This window comes from Candida dubliniensis, chromosome 6 (assembly GCF_000026945.1).
Source record: "Candida dubliniensis CD36 chromosome 6, complete sequence".
Lineage (NCBI taxonomy): Eukaryota > Fungi > Ascomycota > Pichiomycetes > Serinales > Debaryomycetaceae > Candida > Candida dubliniensis.
The window spans coordinates 388,332-408,942 of NC_012865.1; the positions used below are offsets into that span (position 1 = coordinate 388,332).

General features: G+C 35.3%; 13 protein-coding genes and 1 non-coding gene across 14 annotated transcripts; 6 read left to right on the forward strand and 8 right to left on the reverse strand. All coding sequences in view use genetic code 12, as the record gives it.

Moving 5' to 3' along the window:
* Positions 1-278: 278 nt before the first annotated feature.
* On the reverse strand, positions 279-1,682 carry CD36_61900 (formate/nitrite transporter, putative; the record flags this gene model as incomplete). Its single annotated transcript, XM_002420911.1, has 1 exon — positions 279-1,682. The coding sequence occupies one exon, from the start codon at positions 1,680-1,682 to the stop codon at positions 279-281; it is 1,404 nt and encodes a 467-aa protein (XP_002420956.1).
* Positions 1,683-2,567: 885 nt separating this feature from the next.
* On the reverse strand, positions 2,568-4,145 carry CD36_61920 (transcription factor with zinc finger DNA-binding motif, putative; the record flags this gene model as incomplete). Its single annotated transcript, XM_002420912.1, has 2 exons — positions 2,568-4,007; positions 4,068-4,145. 2 exons carry the CDS (start codon positions 4,143-4,145, stop codon positions 2,568-2,570), a joined length of 1,518 nt encoding a protein of 505 aa, XP_002420957.1.
* Positions 4,146-4,677: 532 nt separating this feature from the next.
* Positions 4,678-4,750, forward strand: tRNA-Ala (TGC). The gene has a single exon. It is a non-coding gene; the product is annotated as a tRNA-Ala (tRNA).
* A 195-nt stretch (positions 4,751-4,945) lies between these two features.
* Positions 4,946-6,520, forward strand: CD36_61930 (conserved hypothetical protein; the record flags this gene model as incomplete). Its single annotated transcript, XM_002420913.1, has 1 exon — positions 4,946-6,520. The coding sequence occupies one exon, from the start codon at positions 4,946-4,948 to the stop codon at positions 6,518-6,520; it is 1,575 nt and encodes a 524-aa protein (XP_002420958.1).
* Positions 6,521-6,586: 66 nt separating this feature from the next.
* CD36_61950 (formamidopyrimidine-DNA glycosylase, putative) lies at positions 6,587-7,633 on the reverse strand (the record flags this gene model as incomplete). The annotated part of the gene is made up of 1 exon (XM_002420914.1): positions 6,587-7,633. One exon carries the CDS (start codon positions 7,631-7,633, stop codon positions 6,587-6,589), a length of 1,047 nt encoding a protein of 348 aa, XP_002420959.1.
* Positions 7,634-7,934: 301 nt separating this feature from the next.
* CD36_61960 (vacuolar protein-sorting-associated protein, putative) lies at positions 7,935-8,591 on the forward strand (the record flags this gene model as incomplete). Its single annotated transcript, XM_002420915.1, has 1 exon — positions 7,935-8,591. One exon carries the CDS (start codon positions 7,935-7,937, stop codon positions 8,589-8,591), a length of 657 nt encoding a protein of 218 aa, XP_002420960.1.
* Positions 8,592-8,636: 45 nt separating this feature from the next.
* Positions 8,637-9,584, reverse strand: CD36_61970 (O-methyltransferase, putative; the record flags this gene model as incomplete). Its single annotated transcript, XM_002420916.1, has 1 exon — positions 8,637-9,584. One exon carries the CDS (start codon positions 9,582-9,584, stop codon positions 8,637-8,639), a length of 948 nt encoding a protein of 315 aa, XP_002420961.1.
* Positions 9,585-9,786: 202 nt separating this feature from the next.
* On the forward strand, positions 9,787-12,072 carry CD36_61980 (vacuolar protein sorting-associated protein, putative; the record flags this gene model as incomplete). The annotated part of the gene is made up of 1 exon (XM_002420917.1): positions 9,787-12,072. One exon carries the CDS (start codon positions 9,787-9,789, stop codon positions 12,070-12,072), a length of 2,286 nt encoding a protein of 761 aa, XP_002420962.1.
* A 71-nt stretch (positions 12,073-12,143) lies between these two features.
* CD36_61990 (hsp90 co-chaperone, putative) lies at positions 12,144-12,687 on the reverse strand (the record flags this gene model as incomplete). Its single annotated transcript, XM_002420918.1, has 2 exons — positions 12,144-12,576; positions 12,662-12,687. The coding sequence occupies 2 exons, from the start codon at positions 12,685-12,687 to the stop codon at positions 12,144-12,146; spliced, it is 459 nt and encodes a 152-aa protein (XP_002420963.1).
* A 217-nt stretch (positions 12,688-12,904) lies between these two features.
* CD36_62000 (membrane transport protein of the major facilitator superfamily, putative) lies at positions 12,905-14,437 on the reverse strand (the record flags this gene model as incomplete). Its single annotated transcript, XM_002420919.1, has 1 exon — positions 12,905-14,437. One exon carries the CDS (start codon positions 14,435-14,437, stop codon positions 12,905-12,907), a length of 1,533 nt encoding a protein of 510 aa, XP_002420964.1.
* An 895-nt stretch (positions 14,438-15,332) lies between these two features.
* CD36_62010 (conserved hypothetical protein) lies at positions 15,333-15,962 on the forward strand (the record flags this gene model as incomplete). Its single annotated transcript, XM_002420920.1, has 1 exon — positions 15,333-15,962. The coding sequence occupies one exon, from the start codon at positions 15,333-15,335 to the stop codon at positions 15,960-15,962; it is 630 nt and encodes a 209-aa protein (XP_002420965.1).
* Positions 15,963-16,081: 119 nt separating this feature from the next.
* Positions 16,082-17,794, reverse strand: CD36_62020 (ATP-dependent RNA helicase, putative; the record flags this gene model as incomplete). Its single annotated transcript, XM_002420921.1, has 1 exon — positions 16,082-17,794. The coding sequence occupies one exon, from the start codon at positions 17,792-17,794 to the stop codon at positions 16,082-16,084; it is 1,713 nt and encodes a 570-aa protein (XP_002420966.1).
* A 230-nt stretch (positions 17,795-18,024) lies between these two features.
* On the reverse strand, positions 18,025-18,747 carry CD36_62030 (2-deoxyglucose-6-phosphate phosphatase, putative; the record flags this gene model as incomplete). The annotated part of the gene is made up of 1 exon (XM_002420922.1): positions 18,025-18,747. One exon carries the CDS (start codon positions 18,745-18,747, stop codon positions 18,025-18,027), a length of 723 nt encoding a protein of 240 aa, XP_002420967.1.
* A 958-nt stretch (positions 18,748-19,705) lies between these two features.
* On the forward strand, positions 19,706-20,455 carry CD36_62040 (ATP-AMP transphosphorylase, putative; the record flags this gene model as incomplete). The annotated part of the gene is made up of 1 exon (XM_002420923.1): positions 19,706-20,455. The coding sequence occupies one exon, from the start codon at positions 19,706-19,708 to the stop codon at positions 20,453-20,455; it is 750 nt and encodes a 249-aa protein (XP_002420968.1).
* Positions 20,456-20,611: the final 156 nt, after the last annotated feature.

The window sequence follows — 20,611 nt, forward strand, 5'->3', positions numbered from 1 at the left end:
TTATTTTTAACTTACTGTGAAGGGAATATTTATACACCATTATAGACATAGCAATTGTGTTAGTTATTTTTTTGTACTTTTACAATATAATTCTGAGTGTGTAATCCTATCTACTTTGTAAATAAATACAATTAAAAAATAATATAAATAATGGCCAAGCTTGGTCTATGGTCTATAAAACAAAAATCTATACAAACCTCAAAGTCGCTCTAAACTCCTGGTTGACTATATGCATGAATTAAATAGTTGTTTCCTTCATTGTAGAACTTCGTTATATCTTACTCCCTTATATCTGCTAGATCAATATTCGAATCTGTGGGATCCGGTCCCCCGCTTAACTTGCTGATGCCTACATTGCTTGATCTGCCACTAAATGAAGATCTCGGTGTTGGTCGACGAGATCCATTATTTGAATGTGATTTGTTGGCTTCCAAATCCAGCATTTTTGATCTGTTGGAAATTGCTTTCCTTAACCTTGTTCCAATATACTCGGCCTCTTCTTCTGATTTTTCGTCCATTGGTTCAGCCGGTGTTGATATCTCACCTGCTATTGTTCTTTCTCGCTTTAAAGGTGCACCCATACCATACACTGGAAACACATTTTTAGGAGATCTCCGTGTTGTTCGCAAAGACGAAATACTGTCTCTGGTCTTTCTGTGTGTCAATTTATACAGCTGAATACTCGTTTCGTCATAAACTGGAGTAGGGTAAAAATCTTCGGGTGGTTGGATTAGCTCTGACTCTTCACTATCATTGAGCTTGCTGGCGTCTGCCATTTCATCCTCCATCCTTGAATTCTTTTTGCGCACAACTCTTGAGTCTTGATTCAATTCTGGTTGTTCGTCTCTCAATTCGTATTGTGGCAAATTCAAGGCAGCTCTATCTCTTTCGACAACATAAATATGCAAATACCAAGTTATAACAACTCCAAAGAATGAACCTCCAATAATGTTTCCTATCGCTCCAGGCAAAAACACTTTCCATGCAACTTCTCCTACCGATACTGGTGCACCGTTTATCAATCCCATTGTCACCAAAAACATGTCAGCCACCAGGTGGGTAAACCCCATGGCCACAAATGTGAAAACTGGTAACAACATCATCAAAAACTTGACGTGTAAGGGTTTTGCCATTAACTGTAGAAATATTGCCAAGCACACATAAAAGTTTCCTGCTATAGCCTTTAAGAGAGTCTCAACGAACGTAGCCTCTGCTTTTTGGACTGTCACTTCAACTGATCCGACTACCATCAACGGAGTTCGTGCAACATCCGAATAGTAGCAAATTATATAACAGACAAAGATGTTTCCAACAAGATTAAACCACCAACTAACAAACCAACTAATAAATAAGTCTAGAAAGGAAATTGCTCCTCGACATAAAGCAGTGCTGAAAAATAATATATTAGAGTTGAACAAATCAACCCCTAGAATAACCACGTAGAATAACCCAAGAGGGTAGCACAACCCCTGGAGCAAATTTATGATACCTGGGTCAGTTTCATTTATTCCTGAGAAACCTGCTCGTACCAAATCATAGAGCATTCCTCCAGTTGTAAATAGCATTCCTCCCATTAATGAGTTGATGATCAACACGTCTATCCGTAAACGAGCCTTCTTCATAGCCGTAGCTACAACAGCCAATGCAGCCTCATAAGTAGTTAAGTATAGGTTATCATCCATCTATTTGTTAATTTTGAACAGTTATTTTGCAAAAGTATTGATGAAAGTATAATAAACATAATCGTGACGTACGTTGTGCCTCTTTTATTTTTTTTTTTTTTTTTTCTGTGCATCTCTTACAATAGAGGTCATTGTAGACTCTCCCACAATATCGAATTGGTCTCTGGCAATTAGAACTTCTGGCATCTGTTAAACCCGGAGGATTCTCGCTCCAGATGCAGAAAATTTTTCCCGAGTATGGTACGATAAGTTAAAACCTTAAAATCAGCCTCATGGAGAAATAACGCGGATAAACTACGCGATTGTTCCGGAGATTCATTCAACTATGGCAACGGTGCTTTGTCTTTCAAGGTTTAACTGTTCATTGTTTGGGATTGCTTATACTAAATCCTGCCCGATAATGTATAGGAATGCATTGTAAATTGTTTCATGTAGTCAATAATATGATTTATGTGTAATAAGCCAATACAGTTTAAATAGAAAAAAGAAGTGAATTATCAGATAATATATATATTTCATTATAAATCTTGTTAAAGACTTGCAGGGCTTTTAGTCATAAATCACTGTTTAAATGAAGGAAATCTGTCAAATAAAAATGGGGAAAAGAAGTTTATCGAAGAGAGAAGAATGTTCAAGATTGAGTTAATTGTTTCTCCAAAAAACATTTCCTTGTATGCAATACTGCTAAGACGTTTTGAATAATGTTATCACCTATTCGGGAGGTAATTAGTGTTCTTTCTTAAAATGATACTATGTCTTTGGTGTATCTTTCTACCGACCTCGAAACAGACATCTTGCACTTTTTTTGTAGTTTTTCTCTTTTTCGGCAACTTATCTCTTCTAAACTTTGAGGCTAAGCCCAAAACTGGTTGAGCAGTTCAAAATCTAACTAGCAAGTAACGGTTGTTTTTTGTACTTACTCTTCTGTACAACTCTATCAAATTCTGTTTTGGGATTAAATTTATCAAAATTCGTAAAATCGTCCCAGTGAAAATGCTCAACCACAACCAAAAAATACAAATATTCATCCATCTCATTTCTGTGTTTGTCAAAATTTTCAGCAGCATAATCCCTATACCAAGTCATATAATCTTTCCATACATTACATTCATCATAAAATTGAAATCGAGATATTGAACACAAGGCGGAGTATACGTATAAAATTCGTAAAGCGAGTCTATGCTTGCTGTATAGGAAATCTCGAAAACGATCATCAAATAACATCAAGAAACGGAATAGTGGTATGGGGAATTTGAAGAATTTACATCCATTTATGCACATCATTAACCTTGCAATTACATCCCTGATTATTGACAATTCTTCTGAAACCTCTAGTCCCACTTCTCCATCACTAAACTCATCAACATCATTTCTCAAATCTTGAATTATGGGATATTGGCATTGCTCAAATGTCGGTGTTTGCATTTTTTCAATCCCACGAAAAAATAGAAGAGCACTCATATCAGACTTCAAAATAGTAGGTGCACAACTCATTATAGTATATCGAACGCCTTTACTTATCTGAATTAGATCTGTTTGTTCCCGTGTAAAATCAATCAATGGTAACAATCTATGTGGGTGCACGCCCAAATACGAGAATACTAGTATGCTTGACACTAGTAATTCTTTAGCAGTTTTTGGATTGTCAAAACTGGTACTATCAGAATTATCTTCGGTTGAGCCTATGATATGTTTCGTCTTGCTTATTGTTTCCATAAAATACTTTGTAGTATTTTCAAATATATTGTCCAGTTCTCCCACGTTGGTATTGTAAATGTTGACCAATGACTCATCATCCCCATCTGCATCGATACTTTGTAGCACATCTAAATCTAACGTTGTCAGCAATCCCATTGCCGACAAGGCAAACATGCTTTTTCTCACCAACTCACTCTCTAAAAAGAGATAGGGAACTTTGTATTTCCAAGTGTTGTGTATACTCTTGTTAACCCCAAATGAAAAAAAGTTGATACACTCTTGATCAAAAAACTGTAGTAGACGCAATTCAAATTTAGTTATACCTAGCATACTAGTTGAATTGGTCAAAACCAAGTCACGCGACAATTTATCGTAATTATAGGGATGTATATCTGGTGCTTCGTTATTTGAAACATATAAATTGTTCAGTTTATTAGATGTTGATGTTAATGAAATTGGAGAAATTGCAGTTGTGGTTGAATACGTTGTTGGTACTTTTTCGTCCGCATTCTTTTGTGGTGATCTACTTGTCTTTCTTCTGTAGCCTTTCAAACGTTCCAAGATGGGATAAACACATGTTCTTTTGGTGTATCGACAGTATTCACAAATAGGCTTTTGTTCGTTACACTTAGAAAGTGTTAGTAAACAAATCCATTATATTGGACTCAGTTTATGATTGGGCCATACCTTTATTTTAAGCTTTTTACAGCTCATACAGCCTCCTCTTGATCTTCTTTTCTTTTCTTTGGTGACTGGTATTGACATTCCTTGGCACATATAAACCACTCCACTATCTGAATGATTTGTAAGAGACATATCAATTTTCTTTCTGTTGGAATTTGTTTGTGTGCACTACCAGAGAATTGCACATTGATCCTGTGACACAAGATCTCCGGTGCTTTCTCAGGCACTATTTTAATTTCGAATTTCCTATAAAGGATCATTAATATGTTTAAGGTGTATATTCATTTTGAGTTAACTACTATCATGAAGTAAAAAGTGTAAATTTGTAAAGTATTAATATTTACTGGGTTTGTTATTTATCTAAAGCTCTCCCCAAAAACAAATTTGGAAGTAAATTCCGACAAATATAGAATAAAAAAGATGAAGCTCCAAAGTTAATAAAAATACCTGCAAGCTACACCTACATCAATTATTGATAGCTACTAAACAAGTTACAATGGCTTGCTAACAATATGATGCAACTTTACAGAGTTTTACATCAAATAACAGAGCATAGTTTCAACACAAAGAAAAATGACTAACAACATCTTGGAAAATTACCAATCAACAAACTGGGCGTGTGGCGTAGTTGGTAGCGCGTTTGCCTTGCAAGCAAAAGGTCATGAGTTCGACTCTCATCTCGTCCAAAAGTATTAAACAAATATAACATTTGCAAATGTTAAATTTTTTTTTTTTGAAATCCTACTTTTCGCAGTCAAGTGCAAGATCAATCTTTCTTTTTTTAATTGCCAAATCCCCTTTGCTAACAACTTAAAATACTCTATCATTTTGCTAATAGTACTAAATTTGGCTAGCTATTTTTCAATTCAAGTATTTGTATTATGGGAGGTATAATCCTTCTCACTGTGTTACTGCCCATTGTGGCATTGGCAGGAACAATACTTGGAGCAATGCTTGTTGTTCCGACTTTGTTATTCAAGCCTTTATTTGATATAACACTTTTGCTCACCTTATTGCTGCCAATTGGGGTTATTCTTAGTCCTTTACTTATTATTCCCGCTTTATTGGTCAAACCTGTATTTGATATAACAGTATTAGTAACCTTGTTACTGTCAATTGTGGCTACGATTGGAACAATATTTGCTTCATTAGTTGCACTCCCCACTTTATTGGTCAAACCAGTCTTTGATATAACAGTTTTGTTTAAAATGTTTGAGTTAGATTCTGTTGTATTGATACTTATTTTGATATATCTAATAGTCAGGCGATCCAGAGAAAACTCTGAGCCAACTCATAATACTATTACCAACAATAGCAGTAAGTTACTATCCCTTCCAGATGAATTATTTATTGAAATAATGAGTTTATTGAACCAGCTCGACAAAATGAGTCTCTCACTTGTAAACAAGAGATTGAATAGCTTGGCAAGGGTAAGTTTGTTGAGAGTGATTTACGTTAACAATGGAGGCCCAAGAATCTTAATAAGAAGAGAATTCAACACCTTGTTTTATCTAAACCATACTATAATTACAGAGATGCAATTTAAAGAACTACTCAATTCAGACAAGATACATAATGTCAAAAAGATTGAATTTTTCAGCGACATTGTATCATATAAGAATTTAGAACTTTTGTCAAAGAGTAACGTAGTCGTCACTTTCGAACACAAAGAAGGTACCACATTGACAAATTTAAAAGGTAAGTTATCTGCAAATGGGTTTTCCGTATTGGACGTTAATGACTTTCTATTGAAAGAGGCTTCAACATCAACTAATTTATCAATAGATTGCAGTGGAATAACTGTGTTTCGAAAAATATCTCCGAAGTTGATTCTAAAATCTTTGAAATTACGACACATAAACTTGGCAAACTTACTTCTTTATCATAATTTTGAGCCAATTGACGTCAAAAAGGTATTCTTGGGGTTTGAAGAAAAAACCCCATCAATTATCCCAGTAGCAAAAATATTCAAATTAAACAAAATCGAGTCCCTTGAAATTAGTTTTGAAACAAAACCATCTGAAGTTGAAATGCTGCAATTTATGTCACAGCTAGTATCGTTAAAACATCTATCCATAATGTCTCAGAATTTCAGATTTGATAGAGCACTAAACTCTTTGGAACCCAATAGTCTTGAATCATTTCATGTTATTGTCATGGGCAGATATGATACCTTCCTGGCACAAATCGTAGCAGAAATCCTCAAAAACCAATCAGAATCAATAGGAAGAATATGCTGGTCCAATAGGCGATTAAATGTCAGACAAAAAACATACGGGTTGAATGATTTTGAAAGAGTGTACAACGTAGACGCAGTTGCAAAAGATCAAGATATTGCTGAAATCAGAACTTTGTTTAGTAATGGATTTTCCCACTTGAAAAATGTCATTCTGAATGAATCGCACTACAAAGTTGATCGAAAGGATTCACATATAGATGTAGTATTGATAAATTGACTGTTGGATGTCAACAAAAGTACTCTATATTCTTCCAGTTATCTAGTTTTTGTACTATAATAGGCTCTATTTTTTGATTTTTCTTCGTTTGGTTTTTGTTGCTGTTGTTGTTGTTGACTCTGCTTTTAATAACTTTTGCAACGCTGGACAATAACAACTTGTTCTCCCCCCAACTGTTATGTGGTCTAAAATAAGCCCATTTGGGGTTTTTCTTTTCTCTTTTCTGCCCTTGCCCCATCGATGCAACATTAGCCAGTCGTCCGGAAACTTAGTCACGTCACCTTCAACTCGAACTGCTTCCTCACACACATAGATCAATGAATCATACAACTTTTGTAGAACAGGATGAATATAGTCCAAGTCATTAGGGATCTTACTTGAAATTATTTCATTTGGATGTATGTGAGCTTGAAATAAAACTTCATCAGCTACCCAATTGCCGACACCAGCAAAGTAGGCCTGATCCAAGAGGAGACTCTTTATCGGTTTCTTTTTGGACAAGACGAGGGAACTAAACTCATCAATAGGTAATCTGGGACGGCCGTGGTTGTCTGAATCAGGATCTCCAAATACAAATTTCTCTAATTCTTTTGGTGGTACATCAGGCTTACTGTAATCTGGACCTAGGACGTTCAAAGGACTCAACTTTAATAAACTCTCATCAGCACTAACTTCCAAACCAGAAAGTGATCGAACCCTCGCTAGTCTTCTTGGATCGGAAAATGCAAATTCTAGTTTCTTCTCATTGTTTTCCAATTCCATATCAAACTTTGTAAACCTTGGGGGCCACTCTTGCTTGACTTCAGCGTCCGGCTCAATTTTACTGTCCTTATATTTAAATCTCTCTAGCATTTCCAAAACCTTTTTATCGCCGCCATTTTCCATAAATGACAAATGTGACTGAACGTTTCGTAGTTTAACCATTCCAGTCATTCCGAAATGCATAAGCAAAACATTGCACGTATTGTGGTTGTGTAGTCTTATCCAAAAATACTTGCCATGACGACCCACCGATGTCACGACAGCATTAGTTAAATTTTTCCTCATTTTGTCTAACTCTTTTTCAGGTTCATTGGTGTCCTTTAGAACAGGGAATAGCAATGGATCATGCATTAAATTCACTTTCGTGATTCGGAAACCCAAAATGTTTCGTTTCAACAATGCACACACATGTGCAACCTAAATCAAGTTAGTCATCAACAAAATAGTTTAATGCAGTTTAAGGATGAAACGTACCTCCCCAACTTCTGGCATTGTCGGTTATTCTAAATTATCGTGTTAATCTGGAAGCTGATACAGGGGGAAAAAAAAAAAAACCGTACAAATTCTTGGTGAGATAAATAGTGGAGAACATTTTTTTTCTTTGGAGATCTTGAAGGCAAAACCAAAACCAAAACCAAAACCAGAGAAGGTTATGAACAGATTATTTGGAACGAAAAACACTGCACCAAAGCCATCATTGAATGATGCAATAAAGGGAATTGATGAAAGAGTGGGGTCTTTGGATGTGAAACTAAGCAAGATCAACTCGGAATTGTCCACATACCAGCAGAAGATAAGCAGAATGAGAGACGGACCAGGGAAGTCAGCATTAAAGCAAAAAGCAATCAAGTTACTAAGACAAAGAAAGCAGATAGAAGCTCAAAAGGACCAGTTAGAGAATCAGTCGTGGAACATGACACAAGCTTCGATGACAACAGATAATTTACAAAATACAATGGTCACAATAAACGCAATGAAAACAGCAAATAAACAGTTGAAACAAACATACGGAAAAATCAATATCGATGAATTAGAGGATCTTCAAGATGAAATGTTAGATTTGATTGATAAATCAAATGAACTACAGGAGGCGCTTCTGACAAGTTATGATGTACCCGATGACATCAGTGAGCTGGAGTTAGATGCTGAATTAGAAGCTCTTGGCGAAGAAATTGATTTTGAAAATGAAATGGCAGAGAGTGGCATTGGGGCACCTAGTTACTTGAATGACGTGGAACCTGCAACGGCAGATAAGTTACCCACATTCATTGACGAACAACCAGAAGAAGCACAAAAAATTGCAAACTAGTTTTTTATTACTATTAAATACAAGAAACCATAGGGATGGCAATATTTATTTTACACGTTGTATAGCCATAAAATAGTTACCGACATCTGGACAAGATGTAAACTTCCAACCATAAGCAGGTAAATATACACACCCCTTTGTATCAGCTACTCTAAATTCTGTTTTTCTATTCAAATCTTGTTGCAACCAATCTTTGATTTCGGATTGATTGATATATTTTTCTAAAGTATGGGTTCCAACTGGAACAATTCTCAAAACATGTTCACCCATGAATATAGTTGTGAACCAGCTCACGAAATCTCTATTGATCGTAGAGAGAAACAACCATCCTCCACTTTCTAATCTTTTCAACCCTTCAAGCAAAACTCTTGAAGGGTAATCCACATGCTCCAAAACTTCAAACATAGTGACAATATCAAACTTTTCAGTCTCAGGAATATCTTCAATTGCGTTCAATGCGTACCATAATTTGTCTTTTAACATGGGGTCCTTTTGTTTATGTAATCTAGCTGCCTCTAACACATCGGCAGACAAGTCAATACCCTTTACACTCAGAACAAAACTCAAACGAGCCATTGATTCAGATAATATCCCCCCTCCACATCCAACGTCCAAAACAGTCAAGCTGGAACCATTCAAGATTTCGTCTCTCCTCATTTCTTGGTCCTCATCAATTTTATTCTTAATTCCCTGAGGCAACAAGTCCACATTAAAAGGTGGTATATAAACCTCATCATCTGTATTTTCATTGAGCTTCAAGTTTTGTCGAATTGTGTCGTGAATAAAATCCATTCTCAATAGATTCATTTTATGCAAAATCCTCTGTGGTCCATTGACATCCCACCAACTGGATGCTAAGGCGTTGAAATGTGACATTTCCGACTCTGAAGTTGATGTCAACCCTCTGGCATTTTGGAAAAGAATTTTGGAGTAATGGAAAGATCGGGAAAACACTAATCGCCTAACCAATGGCGCACAATGTATACTTTTCATTTGGATAGTAATAATGAAACTGGAAACACCACATCATAATTTTGAAAATTTGATTTTGTAAGTTGTGCGAGACAGAAATGAAAACCACCATATTTTTTTATTCTCTGTTAAAAAAAAAAAAAAGAATATCCACACAAGTACGATCAAATACATCATACTATATATCTATTTATCAACATTCGATCTACACCTACAGTAAGGAATGAGTGATTCAGAGGAAGGAGAAGTTTTTGAAAGTTTAATAGCGACGAGATCCAGGCGGTCCAACGCAGGATTGAGATTGAAACAATTAATTGAGTTAGAAGAACAATCGAATGAGATCACGGCAACAACCCAATTTTTAACAGAAGATGATGAAAATGTTAACTTATTATTTCAAGAAGATGGAGAGGATGAGGAATTTATTGATGAAGAAATTGATAATGCAAACTTGGATGGAATAGATGAAGAAAGCGAAGAAAGCGGGACTGAAAATGAGAATGTAGCGAGGAAAAGAAAACACACCTCAAGTGATGATGAAGGAGAAGAAGATGAAATTTCCAATATAAATGCAGACGAAATACTATCAGATTCAGAGCTATCTGCAACAGATTCAGATGAAAGTGAAGGAGAAAAAGAATTACTAAAACAGGAGAAACTAAAAAAGAAAAGATTGAAGAAACAGAGTTTAATTCCTACTATTAAACAACCACTGGTTAAATCATCATCCATGAAGAAGAAACAGAAACGAACACCATTGGTTACAGCAGACTCATTGCTAATGACAAATAGAAGATCATCGTCTCGAGCCGCAGCCGTAGAAAGCAAGCAAGCTTTAGTAGACAAACTAAAAGAAAGCGAAGCTAGAAGGGCAAAGTATGTGCACATTGAAAGAAAGCAACAAGTTGAGCTAACGCAGGAAGAACGTCTTGCAGAAGCAGTAGAAACTGAAAAAGCAAACGTGGAATCACTTAACAGATTTCGAGAGCAGGAAATAGTGAAGAAGGAAAGGCAGAGACAATTGTTGTTGCTGAAACGAATGAAGTTACATAATGTTATAAGGCTAGTTAGTAGTGAGACATTTGTAAAACCAATTGAAGAAGTAAAGGATGCAAGACGTCAGTACGAACAGTATATGAAAATAAAGAAGAAGCTAGGGAAAAAGAAAAAGAATCAGTTAGCCGAAATGGATTTTCCTACTAGAATGCCGTTTACAATTGATTACGATTCACCATATCAAAGGAAGCTATTGGAAGAAAAGAAGGCCCAGCAACAACAAATTGAAATTGAAAAACTTGAGTCAATGAACGAAGAACTTCACGAGCTTTTAAAGAATGCAGACGAGAAGAAGAATGACAATAATGCAGAAAATGCAGAATCAACTCAACCAAACAACGTGCACGAGGAAAACCATAACAATACTGAAAGTGACCTGATCAAACTCGAGAATAACACGGAGGAGATTAAAGCAGATGAAAAAGAAAAGATAGCAAAGGTAAATGAAAAGGCAGAGAGTTTGCTTTCTGAGGCTACACCATCAGATGAGACAGAAAGCACTAAACAACAGACAATTTCAGATCATGCAGTTAATGAAGAGTTGGAAATTACCAACCAAACAGAGCATGATATACTTACTCATGATGATCTGAGTGAGGTTAAAAAAGAAGAATATGAACAAGCTAACGAAAATGAGAAAACACTCGTAGATAGCGAAAAACCGGATTTGCAAAGTAGCATAACTGACAATCCATTGGATGAAACCAAAAATACAGAAACTATCAAGAGGGTGAAATTTGCTGATGAAATAGGAGAGAGTTCCAAGGAGCCCACCCCAGCTGTTGAGAGTACTCATCCACAAGATGAAGAAATATTTGAAGGTCCAGTGCAGCGTGTATCGAGAAACTTGATCTACATGATTGAGTTTGATGAAGACGAAAAGGAATTGAGACTCAACCCACTGAATATCAAAAGAATTCTATTTGGAAAGCAATCACTTTTGCCTGCTTCACGAAGATTCAAAGATGTAAAGACGATACTTAAAATTGGGAAACCAGAAAATCCATATGCAGTGGTAAAAGATCAAAAGCAAAGTTTGTTTGATCCTGCTTCCAATATAACAGAAGACGATCCAATGTTTGACGATTTGAAAAAATTGCCAAAGTTAGGAGTTAAACAAGACGTGGTAGAAATTGTGGAAGATAAAGAGGAAACCGAGTCTGCTAATATAGTGTTAAAGACAGAAGCGCCAACTGGGTTATACCTTCCTAATGGCAATAAAAAATCCTGCATGATTTCAGGCACAGAAGTGAAGTACTTTGACCCTTCAACTGGTATTCCCTATAGTTCAGTCGAAGCATACAAAATACTCAAATCCATTGAACTGGGTCATGTTCCATGGTTGAGTCTTACGGATGAGTCGAATGATACTGGTAACGTCGAGCTCTACCTAGGATGTAGAGATGGCAGTGTCCGACATGCAGAAGGTGTTCCAGAAGGATTTGATGGTTAATAACTTATTATGTAATTTAGGTAACTATCCACAAGGTACGTATATACAAATATGTATTTAGTATAGTTCTATTAATCGGTTGCATGTTGAACATCTTTTGCGTGTGCTTCTAGCAAATCAGGTTGAAACTTCATCAATTTCTCCTTCAAGATTGGTACAAAGTGCTTTCTAATTTCTGATTTTTGAGAGGCTGATTCTATCTCAAAAATATACTCGTCTTCACCCTGATCATGAACAAATTCAGGTATTACGATTGTTGCTGATATTGTTTCTTCCTCCTCCTCATCGTTTCCCTTTTTGATAGCTCCAGATAACAGAAACTGTAATCTCATGTCATATATACATAATACCTTTCCCTTTCTTTGAGTCACATCACAATCACCACTGACAGAATCAACAGCAGTAACTACAAATCTGAACAGGTCATCTTCATATGCAGTGTCTATTATATTTTCCTTCAAGTAGTCTTTGGACCATGGCAAACAGTTTTTGTCAATCCAATGCCTAATCATAATCTGTTAGTATTCTCAAACACCAATAACTGACAAAACTCTACGAATATTACTCTCATTCTATAAATAAAACATACCAGTTGTTAGGGTTGTGAACGACCATGCTTTGCTTTTTTTTTTGAAAGTTACCTCTGCAATAGTAGCCTAGATACTAATGAAGTTTAAAAGTGAAAAATCAGAAAAAAAAAAAAAAAAAGTCGGAAATTCTGTTGTTTAAGTAAAGGAGAGATAATGGGCAAGAAAAGAAAAAAAGTCTATCAATGCAATTTCTACGACATTCTAGAAACACGAGACATTTTTTTAACTGCAAAATCGGTATTCTAATCGATACTCCAAGCATAAGGGCTTCTACTTCTAAGATACTCTCCGTATTTAAAAAATAGAAAGGGGATGGGAATCATAAGACAAGCAAACAAAGCAAGTAAAGTTGTTGCCCATTGAATGCCCAATCCCTTGTACATCTGCAAGCCAAATAAGGGGAAAATACACGACAATACTGAACGAGTCAAACTGTTTGTGGCCATAGCAGAAGCAGCATATAGTCGATAGGCTTCCACTGTGTAGGCAAAGATTGAATTGAAAACAAGAATTGTTCCTGATCCATAAACTGCAGATCCTATAATAGGGGCAATCCAGTGGATATGTGAATATGATGTCCAGGCAATAATAAACAACCCAATTGGTACTACAAAAGCACCAACCATCAATGGTATAAATCTAAATTCAGGTTTAGCAACACCATTGTTTTTTCCAAGCAAAGCAACATATCCTTTGTCAATAAAGTATGGTGATATTAAACAGGTGGATACCATTCCCACAACTAAACCAAGGAACGACATCCCTTGTTCACTTATGGTGAAATGGTATACTGTACTGAATATATATGGAAATGCAACAAAAAATAAATATACCACTGCCAATGTGAAACCAGTATACAAGTTCAACAATGCTGTCATATTGTCTCTAAGCAAAAGTAATATGGGTCTTTTCGATGAAGTGAGAACACTTTCATACAAAGTCGTAGTTTGCTTATCTGCTGCTGCATAGTATCTATCATCACCTGTAGTTTTCCTTAATCGTTTAGCTTTTCTTTGTAAATTCACTGGCTCATACGTTTCAGGAACAAAAAATATTACTGCTAGTAGCAAAACACCAGACCAAATTATAAACACGTAAAATGTCCAACGATAATACAAGTGAGTATTTATGAAACCAGATATCAAACTTCCCAAAGATGGTCCAAGAAAAGGGGCAACCGAGTAAAGAATCAACGCAAGACTCAACTCCTTATTGGCATCCTTGCCTTCCTTTTTCCTAGCTTTGAATAGATCGGCAAACGAGCCACTAGCGACACTCATATAGCTCAGTCCACAAAAGCCCGACATAAACCGTCCAAAAACCATAGCCCCAATGTTACTTGTAAAAGCCGTTAGGAATTCAAATGCTATCATGCTTGTTAAGCCACCGATATAAACTATTCTCCTTCCATGAAATTCACTGATTGGGGACAAAAAACAACCACCAGTTCCTAATCCTAATATGAAAAAAGAAATGTTCAAAATGGCCACTTCGTGGCTCACATTGAGATGTTCCATGATTTGTGGAGTAGCAAGGGCCACCGACGATGAAATACATGTGACACACACAGATCCAATAGATATTATTCCAACTATGGTCCACTTATGAACTCTAGACAACCGAGACGCATCCTCTTTATCGTCATTCCCATCAAATGTCACCAAGTAAGGGTCACTTGTCTTATTGATTATCTCTGATTCTATGACATCTCGGTTATCAGTAAACGTTGATTCTTCAAGCAAATCTTTATTCTTTTCCTTTTCTATTTCTTCCATCTTGGATGAGAGTTGGCCCAATAGAAAAAAAAAAAATGAAAGAAAAAACAGGAATCCACTTAACTTTTATTCTAACATGGATAAAGGAATGATCAATAACATAAAAAAGTTTAATAGATTACTAATCAGATAATAGGACTGGTCCTTTTTTTTTTTTTGAGGGCTTTTTTAAATGAGCTCCACCACCTAAGATTGGCCCGGAGATTCGCATCGAAGCCGTACCGAGGCTTCGCTACACAATTGAAAAATTCTAAAATTATACACGGAATAATAATGGATAAGAAGAAGATTTGAATTGACCAGTTTCTCCAAATCGTCAACAATAGAAAAAGAACAATTGAGATTATTACCAATATTTCAATAGGCGAACTTACTATTTTGAGAGCCGATCTCGATTCCAGATCGGTTTTTTTAGCTCTTACTACTAAAATGTCGACAATAACAAACGTCACTTTATCTTAAATAATTCTCACAATTCTTTATGATAGATTCCAATTCCAATGATGTTTGTTTCGATTGTTATCTTTGTTTATAAAAAGAAAATACTGAACACAAAACTAGATCAATTCATCAGCCATTAGTTTAGGCTATTCTTAGTATGTATGGTGGAATGATGCTGGAGTTATTGTGCAAACTTAAACATCTGAGAGGATTCTTTTTGGTTTTTCTGGTGTGTGCTTATTAATTAATTGAGTGAGCATTTTTTTTTCATTTTCCAGCAAACACGTAAAATACAAAATCATCGAATTTGTCACCAAGATCAACGCAAAAACAAAAAGGAAAAAACAGGAAGATTGGAAACTGGAAAATCTTATCGAGTTTATCATAACAATTCATCAACCAATTTCGGCAACAAATATATTTTTCTTTTCTTTTTTTTTTTTTTTCAATCAACATGAGTCTCCCGTTTGCCAAGGAGAAAGTTGATGCTGACCTTGAAAAATCTATGGTGGTTGATTCTAAGAATTATCATCTTCATCCAACTTCATTGGCGATATTAAAGAAACTTTTATTTGCATTGACTATAGAAATTATAATTTCATGTTTTGTATATTATTATTATGATAGAATTGGACTAATCCACCCCATGCTAGCTCCGGCAATGTTAGGGTGTTTTTCAGGTGCATTGGCACAATCATTGAACCAATATTTCAAGAGGAAATTCAACTTGAATAAGATTTTCAAGTTCATGGTGTGGGGGTTTATAAACGGATATTTCACTAGTGCATGGATTAGTATATTGGTTACAAGAGTCGATAATTTACTTTACAGAATTCTTTTGGATCAATCTTGTGGGACTCCAATGTTTCAATTAATTTTCAATATCTTGAATTCCTTATGGGATCAAGGTGAGGTATTCTCATCAACAACAAGAATAGCATTCTTCAAGTCTTTAAAATATAGTTATTGCTTTTGGCCATTTTTTTCAATCATTCTGTTCATCTTCATTCCCGAGTCATTAATGTTTCCATCCAACTGTTTAGCAAATTTATTTTGGAATCTTATTTTAAGTAAAATAGCATAGACTTTGGTCACCAGCAAAGCATTGGTAATTCACATAAGTATCAACTATTACAAACTTGAGCAAAAAAAAAAAAATGAAAGGAAATAGAAGATTGTACATACACATATAATAAATATATTCTACTTTCTAAATGATTTTAATGGATCTACTTTTTTCCTACCTTTGCCCTTACCCTTTCTGTGTTTATGTATCTTATTTTTATGGAAGGGAACAAACCCAATATTTTTTACATCCAGTCTGGCACTTTCAGGTAAAAGATATTGTGGAACATTTTTCAACTGAGATTGGATTCTAGCTGGGTGCAACTCTTTATCGTGTCTTAAACTTGCCAAGTCTTGTGGGTTTTCTTCAAAAAATCGTTTCAATTTTTCAGAATTAATCAACTCATTTTTCAATTCTTTAACTCTTGCCTCTCTTACAACAGTTTGGGTCACTGCTCTGAATGCATCGTCAGCACGATAGCGGAATCCTTCAACCTGTTTCATATCAAATTGGTAAGGCTTGATTTCAAATCCGTTTTTCGATTGTTGCTTGACTATACGGCGTAAGACCTTTTCATCTTTCTTTGCACTTGGTAAAGATGCAGTCTTATGCTTACCGAATTCAGATAACGGCAACACAAAGGAAAGTGCCATACCAGCTTTGCCTGCTCTCGCTGTTCTCCCAATTCTATGAATATATGCCTTTGAAGAGGTTGGCAAATCGAAATTCAACACACAAGCAACGTTTCTGAAATCCACACCTCGAGAAACACCATATTCTTTGTCTTGTTTGAATTTTGACTTTTTCGATTTCTTCAGTTTGGTCTCAATTTCACCTTCACCCTCATCATCATCGTCTTCATCTTGCTCTTCATTTAATTCATTTGTCTCATCTGTTGCTATAAGTAAGTGATAAACATTTTTATTAAACTCTTCAACAATGTGTAGTCTCGAATTGATAGGCAACTCACTATTCAAAATGCAGCATCTAATTCCAAATTGTTCCAAAAATAATTTCAATCTGTATCCTCTATCAATGTTATTTACAAAAGCAATGGTTTTACCTTTGATCAAGTTTAATTTAAAGATCACATATGCTAATAAGAACTTGTCAAACTCTGTTGTTTTGGCATAATATTGGACCAACTTATTTTGACTAGCTGCATCTTCATTCAATTTTAATATAGCAGGTTTAGTACAATACCTTTGTTTTAAATCATCTAAATCATCATTCACAGTAGCCGACATTAAAAATGTTTGCAAATTTTTCTTTACCGGTAAATAACTTTCCAATTTTTTCAAGTCGTCTAAATATCCAAACGATAACACCAAATCAACTTCATCAATGGTCAAGTTTTTCACTGTGGTCAAGTCAATATTCTTTTCGTTTTTCTCTAGAATTTGAATCAATTTAGCTGGTGTGGAAATAATTATTTCTGGTTTATTAACTAACAAGGAGTTTAAAACTTGGTCACTATAACTTGAAGACAAGTTCAAGATATTAATCTTGTTATTGCTAAATATCAATAATTTTTCAATAAATTGGAAAACTTGATTAGATAATTCTCTAGTTGGTACTAATATTATACTTTTTATACCTTGAGTTGAGTCATTAGTTAACAAATTATTCACTATTGGAATACAATATGCTGCAGTTTTACCTGAACCGGTTGATGCTTTAGCGATAATATCCCTTTTTTCTTCTAATGCCAATGGGATGGCACTGCTTTGAATCAATGTGGGATTAGAAAACCCCAATTGATCAATAGCCTGCAATAAACGTGGATCTAAATTAAAAGAGTCCCAAGTTGTTTCGTCATCTAAATACGAAGATGATGCTGATGTTGACATAGTTGATAGAAATGAATGTCTAGTATCTGATGAGAAATGAAAGTTCTCTCTAGGATTTTCGAATTTTTTTTTTTTAAAAAAATAAATTTTGTCTACCTCATCTCACGAACCACGATCACCAACACGCGCACCTAGAAAGACAGTATTAATAAAAACACAAAAAAGTGTTGAAATGAATCACCATTTGGACTGAGCCCTTCCAAATACAGAAATTTATCTATTGCTATACTCTAAAGAATTTCTAAAACTAGTTGAACTGTTTCTCCTGATTGATTGATTTTAACTTTGGTGAAATCTTCAACAACATAAGTGGCTCCAGCCTGCAACAAGACTTCTTTTGGAAACGTGCTAGCTATACCCACAACAGTAAATCCACCATTAACACCAGCCTTAATACCAGCAGGTGCATCTTCAAATACAACACCTTTAGAAGACCCATCCAAATTATAAACTTTTTTCAATCTTTCAAATGCTGTGCAATATCCTTCAGGGTCTGGTTTACCTTTACTTACATCACTAGCAGTAATGAACACATCAGGTTTCTTGACACCATGAAACAATTTATCCAACCAAAAAGCGGCCAAATCAGGGTTTGCTGATGTAACAATAGCCCATGGAATATTCTTTTCATTTAATGTTTCCAAAGTTTGCACTGATCCGTTAATGGCCTTACCCAAGTGACCGTAATTTTGAACAATACCCATTTCCCATGCATATACAGAATCTCTATCGGCTTTCAATTCGGGGAAATAAGCAGTAAAAGTTTCAATTGTACGTGATCCATGGGAGACATTTAACAATGTAGGTAAATCAATAAATTTGTCTGGAAACTCTTGATTGTGTTGATTTACTTGGTTTTCCCAGGTTTTTTCAACAGCGGCAGTGGAATCGACCAAGGTACCATCAAGATCAAACAAAAGGACGTTTGTGTTTATAATGATGCTTTCTGTCATTTGATATTAGTTAATTGAAGAAGTATTGGAACCACTTTCTCTGATGGAAAAGGTGCAACTATGGACAGGATTTTATATTCTGGAAAAATATCAGGGATCGAAAAATAGAACAAACATTCGGAGAAATAATTCTCCATATATTTTGTTGCTCGATTAGGCAATCCGCCCGATCACCTAACAAAATTATGTAACAAAAAAAAAAAAAAATACACCACCATACTCTGTATGCATCTACAATTTCAAAAAAGGCAAAGAGAATCATGATCATTAAATGCCACCATTTGTATTAACGAGGAGTTCTAAAGCAAATAAAAAGGTCCATTGCAATATTTGCAACTCTATATTATAAATTAATAGGTGATAAAAATTAACCAAAACTATAACCAATTTCAGATGGCGGAACACTGAACTTCCTCGGTGTTCCAGCCCACTCCCAAACATCTTGGAACACACAGATTATTGAAAAAAAAAAAAAAAACGTACATATTTCTACAAACGCCATTTCTTTACCTAGTTTCAATGAGAAATAGAAATTAGATGGTACTTGTATATATTGATAATTCAAAACTCCGGTACTTTTTCTGGGGTTGCCTCGTAGTTTTATGTTTTCTTAACTCCTTTGGGATTATTTTCTTGTTGAACCAATAGGAATGATTGATTTTAATTTAATTTCTTCTTCTTCTTCGTCCTCCAACCCGCACTATTTTTTTCAAAGATATGTTGTTGCACACACCACCACCACCACCCACTACCTCCGCACCACTTGACCCAGAACAAAAAATTTTTTTTCTTCTACTTTAACTCGGGATTTTTCACAACATTTCGGGTCCTTAGTCAAATAGAAAAAAAAAAAAAAACTAAAAATCCACACATAGATTTTTTGTTTTCCTTTTTTCTTTGATCATTTTACCTTATTCCAACATAGCAATATCGTAGACCAACGAGTCCTTTTCTGACCATGTCAATTGAAGATTTAAAAAATACCGTTACCAAGTTACAAGAAAGAATCCAAGAATTGGAAAAAAAAGCTGGTATTATTCCTGATGTACCAAAATCAGTTCGTATGGTTTTGATCGGTCCTCCAGGTGCCGGGAAAGGTACCCAAGCCCCAAATTTGAAGGAAAAATTCTGTGCTTGTCATTTGGCCACTGGTGATATGTTAAGAGCTCAAGTTGCTGCCAAGACCGCTTTGGGAGTTGAAGCAAAGAAGATTATGGATCAAGGTGGTTTAGTATCTGATGAAATCATGATCAACATGATCAAATCAGAATTGGAAAACAACCAAGAATGTTCTAAAGGGTTTATTTTAGATGGGTTCCCAAGAACCATCCCTCAAGCTGAAAAATTGGATTCAATGTTGGAAGCCAGAAAGACTCCATTGGAAAAAGCAGTTGAATTGAAAATCGATGATGATTTATTGGTTGCTAGAATCACCGGTAGATTGGTTCACCCAGCTTCTGGTAGATCTTATCATAAGCTTTTCAACCCACCAAAGAAAGACATGACTGATGATGTCACTGGTGAACCATTGGTTCAAAGATCCGATGACAACGAAGGTGCTTTAAAGAAGAGATTAGTCACCTACCACAAACAAACTGAACCAATTGTCGAATACTACCAAAAGACTGGTATTTGGAGTGGCGTTGATGCTTCTCAAAAACCAGCTAAAGTTTGGTCTGATATTTTGAAGTGTTTAGGTCAAAACTAAACTTTTGTAAGTATTAACCATCATGGAAAAACAAAAGCAAAAACAAAAACACCAAAAAGTAAAATATAGTCAAATAAAATGAAATGATTTGTGTAACAAAATAAGTCGGGCAAATAGTTATCGTAACGACGTATTTATTTATTATTGATATATAAT